Raw genomic sequence first — 20,611 nt, forward strand, 5'->3', positions numbered from 1 at the left:
CTAGCTTTTTAAATCCATTTCAAGGTACATTCACACACTGTCATACTTTTGTTTCTGATGTTTCTGAAAGACAACTACTGTTTCATATTGTGTCAGATTCTCAGATAGTGGTCCCCGCCACAACCGTGTCACCTAGTACTTTCTACAAGCTGGGCAATGACTCCTTCAAACTGGTGGCCCAGAAGATGAAGTGGGACGAGGCCAGGAGGCAGTGCCAAGCAGACGACGCAGATCTGGCCAGTATCCTGAACCCGATAATACAAGCCTTCATTACCCTGCAGATCCATAAGTACAACGAGCCTGTATGGATCGGCCTCAACAGCAATGTGGTAAATTGCCTAATTGATACAGTTTAAAAGGATAGTCCACTGTTTTGAATAAGTCTTGATTTCAGTCCATCTAAAAAGTACATGTATCAGTGTTTCGGTTGTTGAGATATGGGAAGTGGAAAATGTTTCAATTTGTTAGCGCAATAGTAGCGGAAGTACTTCCTGACCTCATTATTTTCTGCTAGTGTTAATAACAAACTCTCACATTTCTCACCTCATTATGAATGAATTCTTTATTTCGAATGTTTTTAAATAAATAAACAATAAACAAATAATTTTTCTAAATGTTTACAAAATAAACAAGCGAATATGATAGGTTTGAAGCCAAATGGCTTATAGAACAACCTACCCCTAATTCAAAAACAAACAAAAAAAAAGTTAAAGTTCGCTAAATAAAACAATCAACAAAAACCGATCCCGAAAAGAATATTAAGCCAACGGTGGCGCAGCGGAGATTCCGGTCTCGAATCCGTGTGTCAGCATTGCCTCTGGCCAGCCGTCATACTAACTCGTTTGGCTGAGTTAGTGGGAGGGAAGTCGATGGGGTGGTAATCTGGCATTGTGGACAGCGACTCCTACAGGTCAGGTCAGGGCGCCTGCACAGCAAAAGACAGGAAGTGGTGAAGGCAGCGTGACCTCCCACGCGTTACACTTCACCAATGAGAGTCCGCGCTATCAGGTGAAAAGAGAGCCGCTGGCTGTCTCTGCATGTGTCGGAGGAAGCATGTGGTAGACCTCAGGGCTCCCTTGACCGACCAGTAGGGGGCACATGCGCACAACAACCAGGTAGGGGAGGGGGGAATTGGCATAATGACTAAATTGGGATGGGAGGAAAAGCACAGAAAATCAGACGGAGAAAAAAAATAAAAAATAAAGAAATAAAGAACATTAAGCCAACATAGGAAAATCAATACTTAATCTGCAATACCCGAGTTACATGGTAGAGAAAACAGATTCTAGGTAAAATTTTACTATAAGATTGTTATGGTTTGTAACCGACCCCAATCGCACAACACAAGACAGGTATGAGGGTAAGCCAAGAAACGGGCATTTATTGAACAAAAGGAAAACCGGCACTGTCCCTTTAAGGGAGAAACACAAAATACGGGAATAACAAGAGGGGGAAGGTACAGTGCCTTTAAGAGGCGAGCTGGCTAAGGGGAAGGCAAGGGAAGGCTAAGGGAAACAGGGAGGAACTAGGAGGACCGGACGGGAGGACTAGGAGGAACTAGAGAGGGGAGAACTAGGGACAGAGGCCCGCGGAGGCGGGCTGGGGACAGGGAGGACTGGGAAAGCAGGTGGGAACATCAGGGCCGCTCTGCAGACTTCTCTCGGCAGATCTCCAAGGTGGGTAGACGGGGCCGAGAGGGAGAGAGGAGAGGGTTAGAGTACAAAGGGGGAAAACAGAGCAGGTGCAGGAGAGGTGACTAGTCCAAATACAAAAGTTATCCAAGTAAAAACAATCTTCGTGTAAAATACACAATGAGCAAAGTTCCAAAAACAATCCAATGAAAATACTATCTTCGGTGTGAACAAACACACAGTGGGAGATGTAAAGTCCAAAAATAATATCCCAGTGAAAACAAACAAAGGCACACGCTGGGTGAGTGACTGTCTGATTAAAAAGGTGGTAATCTTCAGTGTTATAGAAACACACGAAAAACGGAATTGATCAAGACAGTCAATAAAAACTCACCCAGACGTAATGCGTAATGGTGCTGGAACAGCAGCGGGGCGAGAGCGTCGCCACCGGGGAGCCGGCTGTCCGAGCGGAGGTCAGAGTGGTGCGCCACTGCTTGGAGTGCGCGCCGGTACAGAGAACGCATCTGGAGTGCGTCTGCGCGGAGGAGCGTGCCAAGCTCGGAGGTCTGGAAGGTGCGCGTCTACTGGGAGTGCGCGCTGGTACGGAGAGCGTGCCAAGCTCGGAGGTCTGGATGATGCGCGTCTGCTGGGAGTGCGCGCTGGTACGGAGGAGCGTGCCAAGCTCGGAGGTCTGGATGATGCGCGTCTGCTGGGAGTGCGCGCTGGTACGGAGGAGCGTGCCAAGCTCGGAGGTCTGGATGGTGTCTGGGCGTCTGCAGCGCGGAGGTCTGGATGAGCGTCAGGACGACTGCTGCGCGGGGGTCTGAAGTGGATCACTGGGATGCCTCCCGTGGAAGTCTAGGGAGCGCAGTCCAGTCTCTCCCTCAGGCAACGGCGACAGGAGGCGAAGGCTGGAGCACATATTTACGCCGGAGATAAAAACAGCATAGACAGAACAGAGGACCTCCCGAGGGAGTCTTGATGAAAGAGAATATGATACCGAGTGTTACGGCATGTTACAACACGACCCCACCAGGAACAGAGTGGAAGAGCCAGGTACTTAAAGGCCACAGGGGAACTAATTAAATCGCACCACAGGTGCGAGAGGTAATTGATAATCGAACTAAAAGTGTGAGTTCGGCACCAGACCAATCAAACACATAATGACAGGTAGTACAAGGGTGTGGCCGCTGAGAGCAAACGAGAGTAACGAACAAGAGGGTGGGGGCTAGAGAGAGTGAGTGAGAAGGAAATTCCCCAACAGTAGGCTTAAAGCATATGTGTCAAACTCACGGCCCGCGGGCCAAATCCGGCCCGCCACGTCATTTGATGTGGCCCCCCAAGAGCTCAGGTAAAAAAAAAAAAAAAAAAAAAAAAATTTTTTTTTTTTTACATTAATATTGGGTTAAAAAATAGCAGTGTTAAAATAATTGTGGGTTAATGCGTTAATAAAGCTTTAACTTTGACAGCCTTAGTTATTACACATTCTTACACATACATGTATGTTGAACATCTGAGGTAACAAAGGAAAAAAGCCAAAAGCACTTACTCCTCAGACATTCTTTGACAATTTTACAGCCCAAAATACAAAAAAGATCCAGGCGGAATAGGTAACAAAGGGTTGAAGAAATATTGTCTGAACTGTCAGATGCAAACTGGCTGTGTGACATAACCGAGCATCTCGCTCAATTGAATAAGAAGCTGTAGGGACGCAAACAAGTCCCACCCAAAACTTGACCAATATAGTTGTGAACTGAGACAACCCTTATTTTGTTATTTTTGAGTACAGTTACAGTTGTGTGTTCATGCAGACACATAATAGCAATTTCATTACGAATTGAAAATGGGGGACCCTGATGTAAACAAGTCGAAAGGCTTTCTCTGGTCTGCATCCCCTTAACAATTGTGTGTATTGAGCTGTACTGTATTGTACCCATTCTGCAATCTGTTAATTAAAGTTAATTAAACTATCTCCCATTAGTTGGATGTATGTGTGTGTGTGTGTGTGTGTGTGTGTGTGTGTGTGTGTGTGTGTGTGCGTGCGTGCGTGCGTGCGTGCGTGCGTGCGTGCGTGCGTGCGTGCGTGCGTGCGTGTGTGTGTGTATAGTAAAGGGCTAACCTTCTGTATTGTCACAGTGAAAGGGTTAACCGGCTGTCGTGTGGCAGTGAAAGGGTCAAGGACACTGGGTCAGACAGTTGTTTGTTCACAGAGGATCTTGTTCACACCTCTCTTGTGACTTCTCTTTTCTCAGACTGGCGGCCGGTTCAAGTGGGTGGACAACTGGCCTCTTTCCTACACCAAATGGGGGAGAAACGAGCCTACGATGAACGACGCCTGTGTCTACATAGACGGGAACCGAACGTGGACGACGGCAGCATGCAGCAACAGCCACTACTCTCTCTGCAAGAGGTCACCAGGTCTGAATATCTCTATATGATAATAATAATAATAATAATAATAATAATAATAATAATAATAATAATAATAATAATAATAATAATAATAATAATAATAATAATAATAATAATAATAATAATAATAATAATAATAATAATAATAATAATAATAATAATAATAATAATAATAATAATAATAATAATAATAATAATAATAATAATAATAATAATAATAGTAATAATAATAGTAATAATAATAGTAATAATAACTTAATTTGCATAGCACCTTCAGAGCAGTAATGTAGACATAATGGACATAAAATAGACATAGGCATAAGATTAGCATGCAATTAGCATAAAATAGACAGAATAAAATAGTGCAATAGTGCAGTGCAATAAAATCGCTCTCATTTACAGTACAATAATCACAGTGTGCATGTAATGAGTATAAGTAGCAGAGTGTATTAAAAGGCTAAGGTGAACGAGGTACGTATTTAGCTTACTTTTGAAAATATTTAGTGATCTAGCCTAATGTCCATAGGTAGGGTGTTCCATGGCTTTGGTGCATCATTCGCAAAGGCTGCCTCCTTGATTTTCTTTTGGCTGTGGTTGGGAACCTTCAATAAACCAGTAGTCATTCATTAATTTGGCCGTCCTCAGACGGGTTCGCCAGTGGAGATTCCAATCATCCCGATCCTCCATACATCCGGCCAGTTGCGTAGGGCTCTCCACACCTGCGTCCTTCCTCAGTATGTCTACATATGTTGGCGTGGGACATCCTCTTGGTCGTCGCCCGTGTGTTGGCTCCCAGAGCACTAGCTTGCTAGTCGGAAGTATCTGGTGTCAGTGGCAGTGACCTGCAAGTTTCATCCTCCTGGATGCCACCTTGTCGCTCAGCCTTGGTAGTCCCCCGTACAGATGCTTGTTGGTTACATGCTCATTCAGAACGCAGTTGCCCGCCTGATCTCAAACCTACCGAAGTCAGCCCGTGTCACCCCACTTCTTAGGGACCTGCACTGGCTCCCCATTGCCGCACGAATCCGCTTCAAGGCCCTCGACCAGGCATATCGTGTGGCGAAGGCAACGGCTCCCGCCTACCTCCGGTCAATGGTCTCTAACTACACACCCTCAAGACCCCTATACGCTCTGCATCTTCCGGCTGCCTCAGACCTAGATAGGATCCAAGCTCCGGGAGGGTCATCAAAGAGAAGCCGCCTATTCTCAGTCCTTGCCCCATAATGGTAGAACGAACTTCCCACCACAGTTAGGACAGCCGAAACCCATCCAATCTTTCGCTGACTAAAGACACACTTATTCAACCAATATCTGAAATACAATTAAAAATATATATCTAACCCTAACTAACCTTACTGTCATCCACTTGTCCTAATATACTAACCCAGTGGTTCTCAACCTTTTTACACCAAGTACCACTTGAGAGCGTAGATGGCTCTCCGAGTACCACCATATGGCCGACGTTAAAATACAGTAACTAACTCTATTCAGCTATGCACAGTTCACACAGGAGGCAAATTTATTCCTAATACCATTATTTATTGTTAACTTTTGTCAGACACAGCCACAATGTACGAAAGGGGTACTAGAACTACCAAACTCTTCCACACAATTCTCATACAATGCAAGGGGCATTGAGAACATAATAACTAACATGGTCATGCTGGACCTACAAAAGGCCTTCGACACTGTCAATCACTCCATTCTGATTGACAAGCTAAAAGCAATTGGTTTTGATTAGTTTATCAGTGAGCTGGATGCAATCCTACCTGGAGGGGAGAGAACAGATGGTGGAGGTAAACGGTACTCTACCCCCCCCCCCCCCTCACAGTGAGCTGTGGTGTTCCACAAGGAAGCATACTAGGACCGCTACTCTTCCTAATTTATGCAAATTACATGTCGTCAGCTTGTGACTGCAACTTGTTCCTGTTTGCGGACGACTCAGCCCTGCTGGTCTGTGACAAGAACAAGTTGCAGGTTGAAAAAACCCTCAGCTCGGAACTAAGCAAAATCTGCATATGGCTCGCTGATAACAAACTATCATTACACATCGGCAAAACAGAGTCCATTCTCTTCGGTTTAAATAACAAACTCAGCAAGACCGACGGCTTCTCAGTTACAGTGGGTGACAATATTGTCACAAGGAAAGATGAAATTACCTACCTGGGTTCCATCCTAGAGGCAAATCTTTCCTGTGACAAAATGGCATCCAATGTAATAAAAAAAGTCAACCAACGAACTAGATTCTTGTACCGGATCTCCTCTCTGGTAAACAAGAATACCCTGAAGACTCTGGCAGGAGCACTCATTCAAGGGTACTACGACTATGCTTGCACCTCATGGTACCAAAGCACCTCAAAGGTGCTAAAAACAAGATTACAAACATCACAAAACAAATGTAATTAGCATAATATCGCCGATATCCTGCATCAAATCCTGACTCTTTCCGAGGGATCTCCTTCCAATCAAATAAAGTCTAATCCGACAGCAGTAACAGCATAAGGATGAATGAATAGTGATGTTGATGTAAATCAACAAAACACTTGTAGTCCATTTTAGAAGTGACGGAAGTCTTTGAGAAACGAGTGTTCAGTCGCTCGGTATAGTGTGTGGCTACTTACCAGCTTTCGCTATGCCTGGCATGATACGAGGCTTCCTCTGATTTGGCTGTGGTTGTACAGCAGGATTCAATCGTGGACGTGCGCTTATTCAGTGCATCACGTTTTCTTGTGAAGAAATCTTCTGGTTAAAAAAATATTCTCCTCCACTATTCTCTTTAGAATATCTCCCATTTTGAGCAACCTTTGCGACAACCCTCGGCTAGTCATCACTAGCTTGTAACGTTAGCTAATCGTGCAAGCGCCACAAGTACTAGTGTCCGTCAGAAACAACATCAGACTCAGAAACAAACATTTATTTTGTTTCTAAATCTAAAAACAACCAAATAAATGTACAACTTATTTTAAACCCCAATTTCAATTATCTCAAGCTTATTTTCATTCGTTGTAGTATTAGTATTTTGATTTTAAAGTTGGTTTTATTTAATTTTTGAAAAACATTGAGATCCCAGGGATCCCTCCAGCAGGTGGCCCAAGTACCACTAGTGGTACGCGTACCACAGGTTGAGAACCACTGTACTAACCTACACTGTAGCACTCAACACTTTGATGAACATTGTTATTCAGCTAATTTGAGTTGTGCCCTTCTTGATGACTTGTCGTACAGAACTTGTAAGTCGCATTGGGTAAAAGCGTCAGCTAAATGACTAAATGTAAATGTAGTTCCATTTAGTGTGTTGTATATATGGAGGAGGACCTTAAAATCAGTTCTAAATATTACCGGAAGCCAGTGCGGAGTAGCTAACACTGGACTGATGTGTTACCCTCTCCTAATAATTGCTCCTTCGACGAGAAAGTGCACAGCTTTTTTTAAGGTTTGGTTTTGTTAACAAACAGCATTAGGATTAAAGATCTAATCTCCTCTCCCTCTATTTTACAGACGTAGCCCCAACTAACCCCCCTCAGCTCCCGGGCAACTGTCCAGAACCTAAGAAGCGCAAGACGTGGGTACCTTTCAGAGGCCACTGTTATTCCTTCCTCAACTCAGTGGTGGACAACTGGGCCCACGCCTCGGTGGAGTGCCTGAGACTGAGTAGGCTGTGAACCTTTTTTCTTTTTTTGTATCCACCCAAATTTTGGTGGAAATGATTTGATTTGATTTGCAGGATAATCCCCTTGAGATGTGGCAGCTCGTTTTCAAGGGGGTCCTGCAACATGAAACGCAACACAAAGAAACAAACACTTAACATAAGTAACACATGACTGCTAATCAATAACTAAAACAATGGATCACACAAATTAATAATAATTATATATATATATATATATATATATATATATATATATATATATATATATATATATATATATATATATATAATTATTATTAATTTGTGTGATCCATTGTTTTAGTTATTGATTAGCAGTCATGTGTTACTTATGTTAAGTGTTTATATATATATATATAAATAGATTAATTCAAAGCAGGAACAGCTAGTTTAAGATGGGAAAATAAAGTAGTTTTAAATATACCAAATGGAGATTTGGTATATTATTGATTATTGATAAATTATTTGGTAATTATTCCAATCGGAAGTAGCCATAAATGCCTTTTTACCAATTCCTGAGAAAAGTGTATGTTGATGATATGGTTCTAACAACTGCTTCAGATAACAGTGTATGTTGATGATATGGTTCTAACAACTGGTTCAGTTAACTGTATGTTGATTGATGTGGTTCTAACAACTGCTTCAGATAACAGTGTATGTTGATTGATATGGATCTAACAACTGCTTCAGATAACACTGTATGTTGATTGATATGGTTCTAATAACTGCCTCAGATAACAGTGTATGTTGATGATATGGATCTAACAACTGCCTCAGATAACAGGGGTAATTGAAGAAAATACACTTAAAGACGAGCATCCTAGAGCACATCTACACAAACTAGTAAATTCAGAGGTGATAGATGTTTTACACAAAGGCAAATTAAAAGTAAATGATCACTGATGTTGTGTCTGCTATCTCTCCCCCCCCCCCCCCCCCCCCCCGATAGGAGGGTCTCTGGTCAGTATTGAGGACCCTGAAGAAGGCCGCTTCATACAGGAAAACATTGAGCTCCTACAAGACGGCTCCAAGTCCTTCTGGATCGGTCTGTACGGGAGCCACGAAGGTCAGTGCCATTTTCTAAACTTAATTTAGTCTCTTGAAACCTGTTTTTTTAATGGATCATGCATTAGTATTATCTCATCCCGATTCTCCTTATTTCAGGTGAGTGGCACTGGATTGACAACAGTGTCGTGGACTACACCAACTGGAAAGTCGCGATGCAGCCCAAGGCGCCAGACTCATGTGTGGAAATCCAATCTGACAGCGGTCGGTGGAACACACACAACTGCGGCAGACACAAGTCTTTTATCTGCAAAACACCCAAAAGTATGTTTGATTTAGTTATTACATTAGTTTGGAGAGATCTGTTTGTTGAATTTGTCTTAAATCGATTACCATCTTTTTTATTTTGTTTTATTTCTTTGCAGTTATTACACCAACAGAACAGCCTCCAGTTGTTGGTAAGTTGTTGAGATTTTGAATACAGCGTGATTCAATTCCTAATTCTGGTTATTATATTAGATTAGATGATTAGATGCAAATGTATTGTCATTATACTGCACAAGTACAGTGCAACAAGTTTGGCATCCAACCAGAGTGCAAATGTAACATGTAAATGTAAATGTAAGTTCAATACTGATTTATATATTATATATATAAAACTACTAACCTTTGTTCCATCTTTTACTATTATGCACTCTGCTACTACTTACCATGCATATTATTACCTATGTTAATATGCACTCGAGACTGTAGCACTCAAGTTTTACACTGTTTGACAAACAATGTTACTTAGCCTTAGCTGCCAGAGCTGTACCCTTCCTGCTGACCTGTTGTACATAACATAAGTCGCTTTGCATAAAAGTGTCAGTTAAATGACTACATTTACATTTACATTCACATTTACATTTTGTCCTTTAGCTGACGCTTTTATTCAAAGCGACTTACACGTTTTGTACAACAAGACAGCAGGAAGGGCACAACTCTATCAGCTAAACAATGTTCATCAAAGTGTTGAGTGCTACAGTGTAGGTTAGTATATTAGGACAAGTGCATGACAGTAAGGTTAGTTAGGGTTAAAAATGCGGTAAATATAAATATATAAAATAAATAAATAAATAAAGTGTAAATTCAGCAAAACTACACTAGGGGTGTAACGGTACACAAAAACCACGGTTCGGTACGTACCTCTGTTTTGAAGTCACGGTTCGGTACAGGTTTTCGGTACAGTGTGGGAAAGTTTGGCTTTCCATGTTCCACTCAGGGGTGATGTAGTGTGCAGTAACTAATTGTACTTGTAGGGCTGAAACTAATATTCTATATTGAAATTAATAATCGACTTGTAAAGAAAAAAAGAAAAAAAATAATTATATTAGATTGTGAAAAAAACAGCCCCCGGTGGGCGGTTAACATACCGTTGTATTCGTTCGGTACACACTACAGCCATTCGGTACAGTACGGTACGGTACACACTGAAATGGTTCAGTTCGGTACGGATACGTGTACCTTTACACCCCTACTAACAACTGATGATTTGTATTATTATTTCCTCTGTACCGTAGCTCACATCGTGGAAGAGGCTCCACAGGGGTTCGCCGGCGTCACTGTAGCCGTGGTCCTTATCATAATAACAGTCGTGGGACTCGGCGTCTTCCTCCTCCGGAAGCGGATCCCCACCCCGGTCCTGGGAGAATGCACCTTCGACAACAGCTTATACTTCAACAACCCGATCCGGGCAGTGACGACCGTCGACACCAAGGGTTTGGTGGCCAACATAGAGCAGAACGAACAGGCTTAGTCGGCCATCAGCAGATAAACACTACAAGATTTCTGTCCGATTCCTTTTTTTTTTCTTGATTGGACCAGGCGGCTGTGAGGAAGAAACTGGAGATACGTACATGTGTGTGTGTGTGTGTGTGTGTGTGTGTGTGTGTGTGTGTGTGTGTGTGTGTGTGTGTGTGTGTGTGTGTGTGTGTGTGTGTGTGTGTGTGTGTGTGTGTGTGTGTGTGTGTGTGTGTGTGTGTGTGTGTGTGTGTGTGTGTGTGTGTGTGTGTGTGTGTGTGTGTGTGTGTGTGTGTGTGTGTGTGTGTGTGTGTGTGTGTGATTTTAACGCTAATGTTATATATTAGTGTTGGAATGGTTTGATGCAAAATGTTAACAGATCTCCTCTCTGTTTTTTCAATTCTTATACAATAGTAAAGATGACTGCCTTAATGAAAGATGCACAAAATGATTTATGGACCCGTTAATATAAAAATGAATAATCTATAACAAAATGTAACTCACATTGATGTATGTGAGATTTGTACAGATTTATTTAGTTTTTGCTTCTTTTTTTTTGCCAATCAAATTGTTGGGGATGGGGTGGGGTGGGGGGGTATGGGGGGGGGTGGTCAAAAGCAAGATGAAAAAAATATGCATTTTGAATTCTTAAGTCATGTTCCACGAGATGTCCAATTCAAGTGTTTCTGGCTCATAACATTGTAAATAGATGCCTAATAAGACAGAAATAAAGTAATGAAACAACAGGTAGATGGCCTTTTCTACTTTTTCCCCCTGGAAAAACCTGAAATATACCTACAATAATCTGTAATAATGGAAAGCATGGGAAGTCGATTGAAGACTTATTGACTTGGAGTATATTAGAAATGAAAATGCATAAGTCTGTCAGAGGTAGACTGTGGAGTCACACCGGTCGGTCTGTGTTGACCATCAGATGGAGAGATCAAATTAATGATTTATTTTATTATTCATTTTTGTCTAGGTTTCATTGTTTTTCAGTTTCAGTTTCAGTTTCACTGCACTTTGCGAGCTTCTGAAGGCTCGGGCTGCATTTTTCACAGAAACATATAGATTACCGAACTAAATCGTTATTTGTTGCCGTTCTATTGCCATATCAGTCGACAAAATCCGTGGCTCGGTTCTCGAGTTACATGCCGATATGTCAGGCGTGCAACTTTTTACATGCGCGCATCAGATTATCACCCCGGACTCCCGAGGCTCCAGAAGTCAATCATCCGCCGATTGCGAAAATTATTTGTCAGCGTTGTAACCAACAATGAGTGTAGCTTTCCAGTGATATCCCACGTGGGGGTGTGCGAATCATGGATCTAGGTGAAAATTGACAAGCGAAGACGACCGAAGTGATACAAATTCGAATGAATTTACTTGGATGAGGAAATGGAGAGATGGAGAGCTTTTTTCTTGGCACACGGTTTACCCGGATGTCTCTAGAAAACTAATTTCTGAACGGATCTTTATAAAATTTGGACCTGTACTACATACGACTTCAGGCTATGGATTTGCGGTGTTTTTCAGCTTATACAAAAAATATATATATATTATTTTGGAATATTGCAACTACTACACAAAAAGTTTCAGTTTCAGTTTCACTGCACTTTGCGAGCTTCTGAAGGCTCGGGCTGCATTTTTCGCCGAACATATAGATTACCGAACTAAAGCGTTATTTGTTGCCGTTCTATTGCCATATCAGTCGACAAAATCTGTGGCTCGGTTCTCGAGTTACATGCCGATATGTCAGGCGTGCAACTTTTTACATGCGCGCATCAGATTATCACCCCGGACTCCCGAGGCTCCAGAAGTCAATCATCCGCCGATTGCGAAAATTATTTGTCAGCGTTGTAACCAACAATGAGTGTAGCTTTCCAGTGATATCCCACGTGGGGGTGTGCGAATCATGGATCTAGGTGACAATTGACAAGCGAAGACGACCGAAGTGATACAAATTCTAATGAATTTACTTGGATGAGGAAATGGAGAGATGGAGAGCTTTTTTCTTGGCACACGGTTTACCCGGATGTCTCTAGAAAACTAATTTCTGAACGGATCTTTATAAAATTTGGACCTGTACTACATACGACTTCAGGCTATGGATTTGCGGTGTTTTTCAGCTTATACAAAAAATATATATATATTATTTTGGAATATTGCAACTACTACACAAAAAGTTTCAGTTTCAGTTTCACTGCACTTTGCGAGCTTCTGAAGGCTCGGGCTGCATTTTTCGCCGAACATATAGATTACCGAACTAAAGCGTTATTTGTTGCCGTTCTATTGCCATATCAGTCGACAAAATCTGTGGCTCGGTTCTCGAGTTACATGCCGATATGTCAGGCGTGCAACTTTTTACATGCGCGCATCAGATTATCACCCCGGACTCCCGAGGCTCCAGAAGTCAATCATCCGCCGATTGCGAAAATTATTTGTCAGCGTTGTAACCAACAATGAGTGTAGCTTTCCAGTGATATCCCACGTGGGGGTGTGCGAATCATGGATCTAGGTGAAAATTGACAAGCGAAGACGACCGAAGTGATACAAATTCGAATGAATTTACTTGGATGAGGAAATGGAGAGATGGAGAGCTTTTTTCTTGGCACACGGTTTACCCGGATGTCTCTAGAAAACTAATTTCTGAACGGATCTTTATAAAATTTTGACCTGTACTACATACGACTTCAGGCTATGGATTTGCGGTGTTTTTCAGCTTATACAAAAAATATATATATATTATTTTGGAATATTGCAACTACTACACAAAAAGTTTCAGTTTCAGTTTCACTGCACTTTGCGAGCTTCTGAAGGCTCGGGCTGCATTTTTCGCCGAACATATAGATTACCGAACTAAAGCGTTATTTGTTGCCGTTCTATTGCCATTTCAGTCGACAAAATCTGTGGCTTGGTTCTCGAGTTACATGCCGATATGTCAGGCGTGCAACTTTTTACATGCGCGCATCAGATTATCACCCCGGACTCCCGAGGCTCCAGAAGTCAATCATCCGCCGATTGCGAAAATTATTTGTCAGCGTTGTAACCAACAATGAGTGTAGCTTTCCAGTGATATCCCACGTGGGGGTGTGCGAATCATGGATCTAGGTGAAAATTGACAAGCGAAGACGACCGAAGTGATACAAATTCGAATGAATTTACTTGGATGAGGAAATGGAGAGATGGAGAGCTTTTTTCTTGGCACACGGTTTACCCGGATGTCTCTAGAAAACTCATTTCTGAACGGATCTTTATAAAATTTGGACCTGTACTACATACGACTTCAGGCTATGGATTTGCGGTGTTTTTCAGCTTATACAAAAAATATATATATATTATTTTGGAATATTGCAACTACTACACAAAAAGTTTCAGTTTCAGTTTCACTGCACTTTGCGAGCTTCTGAAGGCTCGGGCTGCATTTTTCGCCGAACATATAGATTACCGAACTAAATCGTTATTTGTTGCCGTTCTATTGCCATATCAGTCGACAAAATCCGTGGCTCGGTTCTCGAGTTACATGCCGATATGTCAGGCGTGCAACTTTTTACATGCGTGCATCAGATTATCACCCCGGACTCCCGAGGCTCCAGAAGTCAATCATCCGCCGATTGCGAAAATTATTTGTCACCGTTGTAACCAACAATGAGTGTAGCTTTCCAGTGATATCCCACGTGGGGGTGTGCGAATCATGGATCTAGGTGAAAATTGACAAGCGAAGACGACCGAAGTGATACAAATTCGAATGAATTTACTTGGATGAGGAAATGGAGAGATGGAGAGCTTTTTTCTTGGCACACGGTTTACCCGGATGTCTCTAGAAAACTCATTTCTGAAGGGATCTTTATAAAATTTTGACCTGTACTACATACGACTTCAGGCTATGGATTTGCGGTGTTTTTCAGCTTATACAAAAAATATATATATATTATTTTGGAATATTGCAACTACTACACAAAAAGTTTCAGTTTCAGTTTCACTGCACTTTGCGAGCTTCTGAAGGCTCGGGCTGCATTTTTCGCCGAACATATAGATTACCGAACTAAAGCGTTATTTGTTGCCGTTCTATTGCCATATCAGTCGACAAAATCCGTGGCTCGGTTCTCGAGTTACATGCCGATATGTCAGGCGTGCAACTTTTTACATGCGCGCATCAGATTATCACCCCGGACTCCCGAGGCTCCAGAAGTCAATCATCCGCCAATTGCGAAAATTATTTGTCACCGTTGTAACCAACAATGAGTGTAGCTTTCCAGTGATATCCCACGTGGGGGTGTGTGAATCATGGATCTAGGTGAAAATTGACAAGCGAAGACGACCGAAGTGATACAAATTCGAATGAATTTACTTGGATGAGGAAATGGAGAGATGGAGAGCTTTTTTCTTGGCACACGGTTTACCCGGATGTCTCTAGAAAACTCATTTCTGAACGGATCTTTATACAATTTTGACCTGTACTACATACGACTTCAGGCTATGGATTTGCGGTGTTTTTCAGCTTATACAAAAAATATATATATATTATTTTGGAATATTGCAACTACTACACAAAAAGTTTCAGTTTCAGTTTCACTGCACTTTGCGAGCTTCTGAAGGCTCGGGCTGCATTTTTCGCCGAACATATAGATTACCGAACTAAAGCGTTATTTGTTGCCGTTCTATTGCCATATCAGTCGACAAAATCTGTGGCTCGGTTCTCGAGTTACATGCCGATATGTCAGGCGTGCAACTTTTTACATGCGCGCATCAGATTATCACCCCGGACTCCCGAGGCTCCAGAAGTCAATCATCCGCCGATTGCGAAAATTATTTGTCAGCGTTGTAACCAACAATGAGTGTAGCTTTCCAGTGATATCCCACGTGGGGGTGTGCGAATCATGGATCTAGGTGAAAATTGACAAGCGAAGACGACCGAAGTGATACAAATTCGAATGAATTTACTTGGATGAGGAAATGGAGAGATGGAGAGCTTTTTTCTTGGCACACGGTTTACCCGGATGTCTCTAGAAAACTCATTTCTGAACGGATCTTTATAAAATTTGGACCTGTACTACATACGACTTCAGGCTATGGATTTGCGGTGTTTTTCAGCTTATACAAAAAATATATATATATTATTTTGGAATATTGCAACTACCCTACACAAAAAGTTTCAGTTTCAGTTTCACTGCACTTTGCGAGCTTCTGAAGGCTCGGGCTGCATTTTTCGCCGAACATATAGATTACCGAACTAAAGCGTTATTTGTTGCCGTTCTATTGCCATATCAGTCGACAAAATCCGTGGCTCGGTTCTCGAGTTACATGCCGATATGTCAGGCGTGCAACTTTTTACATGCGCGCATCAGATTATCACCCCGGACTCCCGAGGCTCCAGAAGTCAATCATCCGCCGATTGCGAAAATTATTTGTCACCGTTGTAACCAACAATGAGTGTAGCTTTCCAGTGATATCCCACGTGGGGGTGTGTGAATCATGGATCTAGGTGAAAATTGACAAGCGAAGACGACCGAAGTGATACAAATTCGAATGAATTTACTTGGATGAGGAAATGGAGAGATGGAGAGCTTTTTTCTTGGCACACGGTTTACCCGGATGTCTCTAGAAAACTCATTTCTGAACGGATCTTTATAAAATTTTGACCTGTACTACATACGACTTCAGGCTATGGATTTGCGGTGTTTTCCAGCTTATACAAAAAATATATATATATTATTTTGGAATATTGCAACTACTACACAAAAAGTTTCAGTTTCAGTTTCACTGCACTTTGCGAGCTTCTGAAGGCTCGGGCTGCATTTTTCGCCGAACATATAGATTACCGAACTAAAGCGTTATTTGTTGCCGTTCTATTGCCATATCAGTCGACAAAATCCGTGGCTCGGTTCTTGAGTTACATGCCGATATGTCAGGCGTGCAACTTTTTACATGCGCGCATCAGATTATCACCCCGGACTCCCGAGGCTCCAGAAGTCAATCATCCGCCGATTGCGAAAATGATTTGACAGCGTTGTAACCAACAATGAGTGTAGCTTTCCAGTGATATCCCACGTGGGGGTGTGTGAATCATGGATCTAGGTGAAAATTGACAAGCGAAGACGACCGAAGTGATACAAATTCGAATGAATTTACTTGGATGAGGAAATGGAGAGATGGAGAGCTTTTTTCTTGGCACACGGTTTACCCGGATGTCTCTAGAAAACTCATTTCTGAACGGATCTTTATAAAATTTTGACCTGTACTACATACGACTTCAGGCTATGGATTTGCGGTGTTTTCCAGCTTATACAAAAAATATATATATATTATTTTGGAATATTGCAACTACTACACAAAAAGTTTCAGTTTCAGTTTCACTGCACTTTGCGAGCTTCTGAAGGCTCGGGCTGCATTTTTCGCCGAACATATAGATTACCGAACTAAAGCGTTATTTGTTGCCGTTCTATTGCCATATCAGTCGACAAAATCCGTGGCTCGGTTCTCGAGTTACATGCCGATATGTCAGGCGTGCAACTTTTTACATGCACGCATCAGATTATCACCCCGGACTCCCGAGGCTCCAGAAGTCAATCATCCGCCGATTGCGAAAATGATTTGACAGCGTTGTAACCAACAATGAGTGTAGCTTTCCAGTGATATCCCACGTGGGGGTGTGCGAATCATGGATCTAGGTGAAAATTGACAAGCGAAGACGACTGAAGTGATACACATTCGAATGAATTTACTTGGATGAGGAAATGGAGAGATGGAGAGCTTTTTTCTTGGCACACGGTTTACCCGGATGTCTCTAGAAAACTCATTTCTGAACGGATCTTTATAAAATTTGGACCTGTACTACATACGACTTCAGGCTATGGATTTGCGGTGTTTTCCAACTTATACAAAAAATATATATTATTTTGGAATATTGCAACTACTACACAAAAACGTGAGTACACAAGTTCAACTCAAGTTCAGCCCTATGTTACTCAGTAGCACTAAAAGTGATTTTTCTTTATTGTGTAAGAAACTTCTAAATGTTATCTTTCAAAAGAGACTAGGCGTATGCATGTGCTATAAGCATAAAGTATAAAGATAAGCTTTGCAAAGAAAGTATGCAGTCCTCAAGTTCAAGTAAAAAAAATTGCTGCTTTTCTGGGCGCATGTTATGTGGTTACATTTGGGATATTGCCACCACTACAGAAAAATGTGAGTACACAAGTTCAAGTTCAACTCAAGTTCAGACCTATGCTACTCTATTTCATTAGCACTAAAAGTTATTTTCCTTTTTTGCATTAGTAACTTCAGAAGGTTATCTTTCAAAAGAGACCAGAAGCAGAGTCCAAGTGCGAAGCTCCTATTTTCTGATGCGCGGATGTCCGCGGCGCCCACTTGGTGTCACACAAAACGCTGCTTGGGGTCTTTGTTGACCATGACCTATGCATTAAATGTGACACCTCGCGAGGAGAGTTTGAGATTAGCCCTTGACGCCATCGCCATCTTATGGTAAAAACGATGGCACAGATAGACGCACATTTTTAGGAGAGACTGGCAAATGAAGTACAGAAATACAGACATTTATATGATACATCACTCCGGGACTATAAAAAGCTGGCGCCACTAGCTGTATGTATCTGTAAACTGGCGCGAGACATGTAGGAAATTGGTCCGTGGAGGTCCGCTGAGGTATGATCGACTATGAAAGCTCAATGAGTCCAGTGGACCTCCGTGGAATCCAGTCCGTGTACGGTCCGCTCGACTATGGGAAGGGCTTTATGCATGTGCTATAAGCCTAACGTATAAAGATAAGCTTTGCAAAAAAAGTATGCAGTCCTCAAGTTCAAGTAAAAAATGGCCGCTTTTCTGGGTGCATGTTAACACTTATAAGTGCCGAAAACGTGTTTAGGCGTCCTTCCCCGCCATGCTCAAGTTGCAGAGGACGCCGTAACTCGTCTTTAATATCAATATTTCAAAAATCTGTGATCGGAATCATATTTTCCATCCGGAGCCTTCACACACAGTTCTGAGCTCCTCTCAAACCTCTAGCGGTTCAAGAGCGCCATCTGGTGGCCGATCGGCAGAAGCGCCAAACAGGAAGTTATGTGGTTGAAGTGCTGATCGTCCATATTACTTCCGGGCACTCTCTATAGGTCCCGGGACTCGATCTCGACACAATACATAGCGATCCGTTGCCAATAACTCGATAAACAACATGATTTGGACGTATATACTATTATACAACCTGGAAATAGATCGCGTATTTCTACATCCCATAATAGGAATATTTCAGTTCCACGCTCATCGTCCAACAGCGCGAGGAAGATACGGTAAGATTCAGCGTTATTTTTGAACGTGTTCGATATAAACTGCTCTGATGATCATATCACCCATATCATCCATATCACCCATATCACCCATTCATCAGATGAATGATATAACGCTGCCCGCGGAATTATAAACGATCCCCCGCCCATCCGGTCATCATCAGATGATACGTAGAAACTTCTAGAAGTACGTCCAATTGAAATTTTTGATCTCGCACAGATTCCTACCAAACTGTATTTCATCATCAATATAATGCATTTGGGGCTATAAATCACGTTCTGGAGAAAGCTGCAGAAAGAGATGAAAATATACTTATACTTTAGACCATATTTTACTATGAATATGTGAATGAAAAAGTTTAACGTTGCTACACAATGAACAATACATATAGGACCTTGAATGGGCCCTAATAATGGCAATTTAGCAATAGAATTTAAAAAGTTATAGCCCTGCAAAGAAGGGGAACTTTTCCATAGACAAATAGAGCTGGCAAGGGATGGTATATCATGAATTTAGCCTTAGGCAATCAAAGTATTAAGAGGTTAAAACAATAAGGCATCTTTGAGTAAACTTTGAGTAGAGATTCAAGATTCAAGAGGTTTATTCATCACATACATCAAGACATATTGAAATGAAGGTGGCCATGCCCACTTTGATTGTGCAAAGTATCCCTACCCAAAGCTGTAAAGGAATGTGGATCACTACCCACTTTCAAAACCTCTCTAAAGGGACACCTACGGGAGACTGCAATTCAACACTGGCCCCTGTAAATATCCTAACCCAACCCCCTCCAATGTACAGTCATTTACCTAGTATGGTTTTGTCAATAGTTCAATGTACAATTGTGTTTGTTTGTACAGTGTCTCCTCCCCCCCCCCCCTCAATGTACAGTGTTACTTGTTTATACAGTGTGCCCCCCCCCCCCCCCCCCCCCCCCCCCCCAACCACCTCCAATGTAAATTACCCAGTATGGTTGTCAATATCCCAATGTACCCAACCCCCCCCACCCAACCTCCTCCAATGTACAGTTTCTACGTCAAATGTATATACTCCCTTTTCTTGACTCCTTCTGTATCACAAACAGTACTGTATTTGCAAATCTGGTATGTCATAAATGTATAGATGTAGCAGTACTGACTATCTGTATGTCATGTATGTCATATATGTCTATATGAATTGAAAATGGGGGACCCTGATGGAAACAAGACAAACGTCTTTCTCAGGTCTGCATCCCCTTAACAATTGTATGTATTGAGCCGTACTGTATTGTACCCATTCTGCAATCTGTTAAATAAAGTTTTCATTCATTCATTCATCATTAAGTATCTCGAGGCTGGGGCCAGCATGTCCTCTTTTTTGGAAATCAAAATATGGTCACCCTAGGGCCTAGGCCTTAGCCCAATCAAAAGTGTGTCTTGCCCACCCAATCAAGAGTTCAGATTTGTTTTAATTCTTCAGCCAATGGAAAAATGGCATAGGGGGAAAAAAGTACCATTTACAACTTCTGATTGTAGCCCGCCTCCAAAATGCCCTCCTCTCTGCTCTGGCTGTGTTTCACTGAGGGTGGGGCTAGCCCTCCACACACACAAGGTGTGGAGCAGAGTCAGAGAAGAGGCCAGTGAAGTGAAGAATAACGTTACTTTAGTTGACAACAACTCATTATGTTACTGTATGTCGCTGCTGGCGGGACAAAACCTCCTAACTCCATATATATAGTAGATCATCCATCCTCATGTGTGTGTGGTTTTACAAAGTCTACACAATGGGAAAGCATTAAACCAATCATCTGTCTAAACCTCGTAACTCTATTCGC

At 42.0% G+C, this 20,611-nt stretch overlaps 1 protein-coding gene across 1 annotated transcript in view; it reads left to right on the forward strand.

Annotated features, from left to right (window-relative positions):
• Positions 1-11,049, forward strand: part of mrc1a (mannose receptor, C type 1a) — a 50,789-nt gene extending 39,740 nt beyond the window's left edge. Inside the window, exons 24-30 of the mRNA XM_084325673.1 lie at positions 97-329; positions 3,884-4,049; positions 7,542-7,694; positions 8,660-8,776; positions 8,875-9,039; positions 9,141-9,173; positions 10,275-11,049. Coding sequence (XP_084181799.1) covers positions 97-329; positions 3,884-4,049; positions 7,542-7,694; positions 8,660-8,776; positions 8,875-9,039; positions 9,141-9,173; positions 10,275-10,510 — 1,103 coding nt within the window. The 3' untranslated portion in view covers positions 10,511-11,049. The remainder of the gene's footprint in view (positions 1-96; positions 330-3,883; positions 4,050-7,541; positions 7,695-8,659; positions 8,777-8,874; positions 9,040-9,140; positions 9,174-10,274) is intronic.
• Positions 11,050-20,611: the final 9,562 nt, after the last annotated feature.

This window comes from Notolepis coatsorum (assembly GCF_963971535.1).
Source record: "Notolepis coatsorum genome assembly, chromosome: 12".
Lineage (NCBI taxonomy): Eukaryota > Metazoa > Chordata > Actinopteri > Aulopiformes > Paralepididae > Notolepis > Notolepis coatsorum.